This window comes from Nicotiana tomentosiformis, chromosome 5 (assembly GCF_000390325.3).
Source record: "Nicotiana tomentosiformis chromosome 5, ASM39032v3, whole genome shotgun sequence".
NCBI classification, from domain to species: domain Eukaryota; kingdom Viridiplantae; phylum Streptophyta; class Magnoliopsida; order Solanales; family Solanaceae; genus Nicotiana; species Nicotiana tomentosiformis.
In genome coordinates, this window is record NC_090816.1 from 92016799 (window position 1) to 92020393 (window position 3595).

The 3595-nt window shown below is 39.1% G+C and overlaps 1 protein-coding gene across 1 annotated transcript; it reads left to right on the forward strand.

Annotated features, from left to right (window-relative positions):
- The first annotated feature begins 392 nt into the window (after nucleotides 1-392).
- On the forward strand, nucleotides 393-737 carry LOC138892790 (uncharacterized). The gene has a single exon (XM_070176529.1). The coding sequence runs from the start codon at nucleotides 393-395 to the stop codon at nucleotides 735-737; it is 345 nt and encodes a 114-aa protein (XP_070032630.1).
- The last annotated feature ends 2858 nt before the right edge of the window (nucleotides 738-3595 follow it).

The window sequence follows — 3595 nt, forward strand, 5'->3', positions numbered from 1 at the left end:
TGAGTTTTTGTTAGCTTCCTATACAAGAGTTAGTTTGGGGTTGCTACAATTGAGTTAATTATAGGGGTTAGGATACTTGAGTTAGTCCCCTTGGTTATAGAGTTGTAACCTAAAACTGCTCTTTGAAGTTTTGAGAAAGATCCTACTAGGTAGGTCGTGGTTTTTATTTCCTTGAGCAAGGAGGTTTTCCACGTAAAAATCTCTGTGTTGATTAATTTTTGCAATTGTTTATGTTTGTGTCTATTTGCATAATTAAAAGAACCAGGTTCTTTGAAATCGCAAAAATCGGGTAAGACACACTTTAACCCCCCCATTATTGTGTCAAGTTGCGTCTTAATATAACAATTGGTATAGTTCTTTCTAAAGAGGCCAACACCTTGAAAGGATCTATAATGGCTGCACCACCAGATGCTCAAGAAGGAAAATCAATTATCATGCCACCACTGTTTAGTGGAAAATACTACGGTTGGTGGAAGGAAAGGATGCATGATTTTTTGGAAGGTGAAGACCTAAAGCTTTGGGATATTGTTGAAAAGGGACCAAATAAACCCATGATGGTTAATAAAAAAGGCATCTCCACTGAACCAAAGCCAAGAGAAAAATATTCAGAAAATGATGTTAAAGGAGTTCAAAAGAATGCTAAAGCCAAGAAGATTTTGATATGTGATTTTAGTCTAGATGAATACAATAGGATCTCAGCATGTAGAAATACAAAATCTATATGGGATGCTTTGTAGTGTGCTCATGACGGTACATCTCAAGTGAAACAGTTAAAGATTGATATGCTAACTAGGCAATATGAATTGTTTAAGATAAAAGAGGGGGAAACCATCTTGGAGATGCATACAAGGCTCACATCGATTATCAATGAATTGACATATCTTGGAGAAGTTATCCCTCGAAACACAATTGTGAGGAAAATAATAAGCACTGTGCCCTCCTCATGGGATAGCAAGGTCAATGCAGTTACTGAAGCAAGAAATTTGAACATAATGACTCTTGATGATCTCATTGGTAATTTGGAGACTTATGAATTAAAGCTCAATCAAGATTGTCTAGATCGACAATATGTTGAATCTCACAAGACCAAGAACCTAATTCTCAAGACCACTCAGACACAGGACATTGAAGAAGATTATATGGCACTGCTTACTAGATGTTTCCTGCAAGCAATAAGGAAAAGTGGATTTCTGAAGAAAGGTAGTTCATCCAAACCCAGGACTATAGAGAAAAACAACACTGATGGATGCTACAAGTGTGGAAATAAATATCATGTCACGGCCCAAATATCAGTATAGGTCGTGATGGCGCCCAACGTCGCCGTTAGGCAAGCCAACGGTGAACTATCAGTTTAATTATTCATTTTATTAATTTTCAAATCATGAATCTTATTAGATAGAGAGATCAATGCAATAAAAATAGTAGGTACGTACAATTTAAATGAAATATAAAGTTAAAGTGTGTCAATGTAAGCAACTGTATACAAATTCTAGAACACTCCAAAACCTGGTATCACAAGTGCATGATCATCTACTAGGATGTACAATAACAATACATCATTTGTCTAGAATAAAAAGTAGAAAGGATAAAGTAAATAATTATGATGGAAACTTTATGTGCTACGAATCGTGGCATGAAATACAGCTCACCATAGAGTCCCCTCAGCAGCTGCGCCTCCGTGCCCAAGTGACCACTAAATGAACCTGTCAAATCCTGCACATTTAGTGCAGAAGTGCAGCATGAGTACGTAAATCAACGTATACACAGTAAGTATCTTGCCTAACCCCAAAGAGGTAGTGATGAGGGGTCGACATTGACACTAACTAGTGGTCCAGCAAATCAAATATAATAAAGTAGGCAAATATGAAACATGGCAGGTAACAATGAGTACATGTAAAGGCAAATAATACGGTCTACCACTGAATAGTGAACAACAAGTCCTCAAACACTAGATACCTCTCAAATGGAGTACGTAATGATCAACACCAAATCAACAGTCACATCTCAAGTTTGGAAAATCCATGAGTACGCGGACTACTTATCAAGTATTTCACATGATTCTGCCAAGGCGAGCGGCCCGATCCCATAAGAGTGGTTTATAGAAATGTCGAGGCGAACGTCCCGATCCCATAAGAGTGGGTCATAGAAATACCAAGGCAAACGACCCGATCCCATAAGAATATGATACATGATACTGCTAAGGCAAACGTCCTGATCCCATAAGAATGTGTTACAATATCCCGCCGAGGCGAACGACACGATCCCATAAGAGTGTGTTACATGATACTGCCGAGGCGAACGACCCAATCCCATAAGACTGGTTTATAAAAATGGCGAGGTGAACGGCCCGATCCCATAAGAATGTGATACATGATACTGCCGAGGCGAATGACCCTATACCATAAGAGTGTGTTACAATATCCTGCCGAGGCGAATGACCCGATATCATAAGAGTGTTGCTGAGGCGTTCAACCTGATCCCATAAGAATATGAAGCGTTTATAGGTTTTTGACCCCACTCACGGATATACGTATGAGTTATGAAGTTTAAGGAAACATTTCGATGGGTACGCACAACACGGAAGAAATTCGTAAGGGGAGCATAATTTTCCACGGCTTATCAAGTAGCTTGTCTAGTATCTAAAATAGTGAGTCCATTACTCTACGCAAGTCTAGTCTCAAGTCGTAACTCGAAATAAAGTAATTAAACATGCAAGAATAACTCAATTAGTATAATTAAACATGGCGTGGGTCTAAGTCGAACCGGACATAACAAAAAATCTTAGCATACGCACGGACACTCATCACCTCATACATGCGTAGCTTCCACAACATGTAGCACTTAAGAAATATGACATCTACGGGGTAAATTCTCCCTCACAAGGTTAAATAGGAGACTTACCTCGCTCTGAAGTTCCAAAACACTCCAACGCCTCTCTAACACCTCAAACCAATGCCCATCGATCCGAAACTAGTCAAACAATGTGCAAACCAATAAAAATATACTCTAATACGCATAATTAATCAATTTATAACAATTCCCAACTTCCATCAAAAAGCAACAAATTCAACCCTCGGGCCCACATGCTCGGATTCTAAAACTTCTCGAAGATAAATATTACCCATAATATCACGAACTCAAATATATAATTTATTTCCAATCCCATGTCCAACTTCGTGGTCAAAATCGAAAAATATCAAATTCTAGGTTTTCTTCAAAATCCCAAAATTTCTACAAAATTTCATGTTTAAATCCATATGTAACTCATGCATTTATCTTACAACAAGTGGGAATAACTTACCTCATAATATATGATGAAATTTCCTCTTCAAAAGCTCCAAAAATTGCCCAACCAAGTGAAGAAATTAGAGAATGAGCCAAATTTCGTATTAAATCAAATCTGCCTAGGCCCGCTCTTCTTCGCGATTACGAAAAAGCCTTGTGATTGCAATGGCCAACTCCTCCCAGCTGCCCAGCTACTCTATGCATTTGCGAGGACCTGATCGTGTTCGCGATGCCCAGATGACCCTGCCCTTTGCGTTCGCGCTCCACCCCCTCGCGTTCGTGAAGGCCTTCTACCTCATAGCCACCCCCT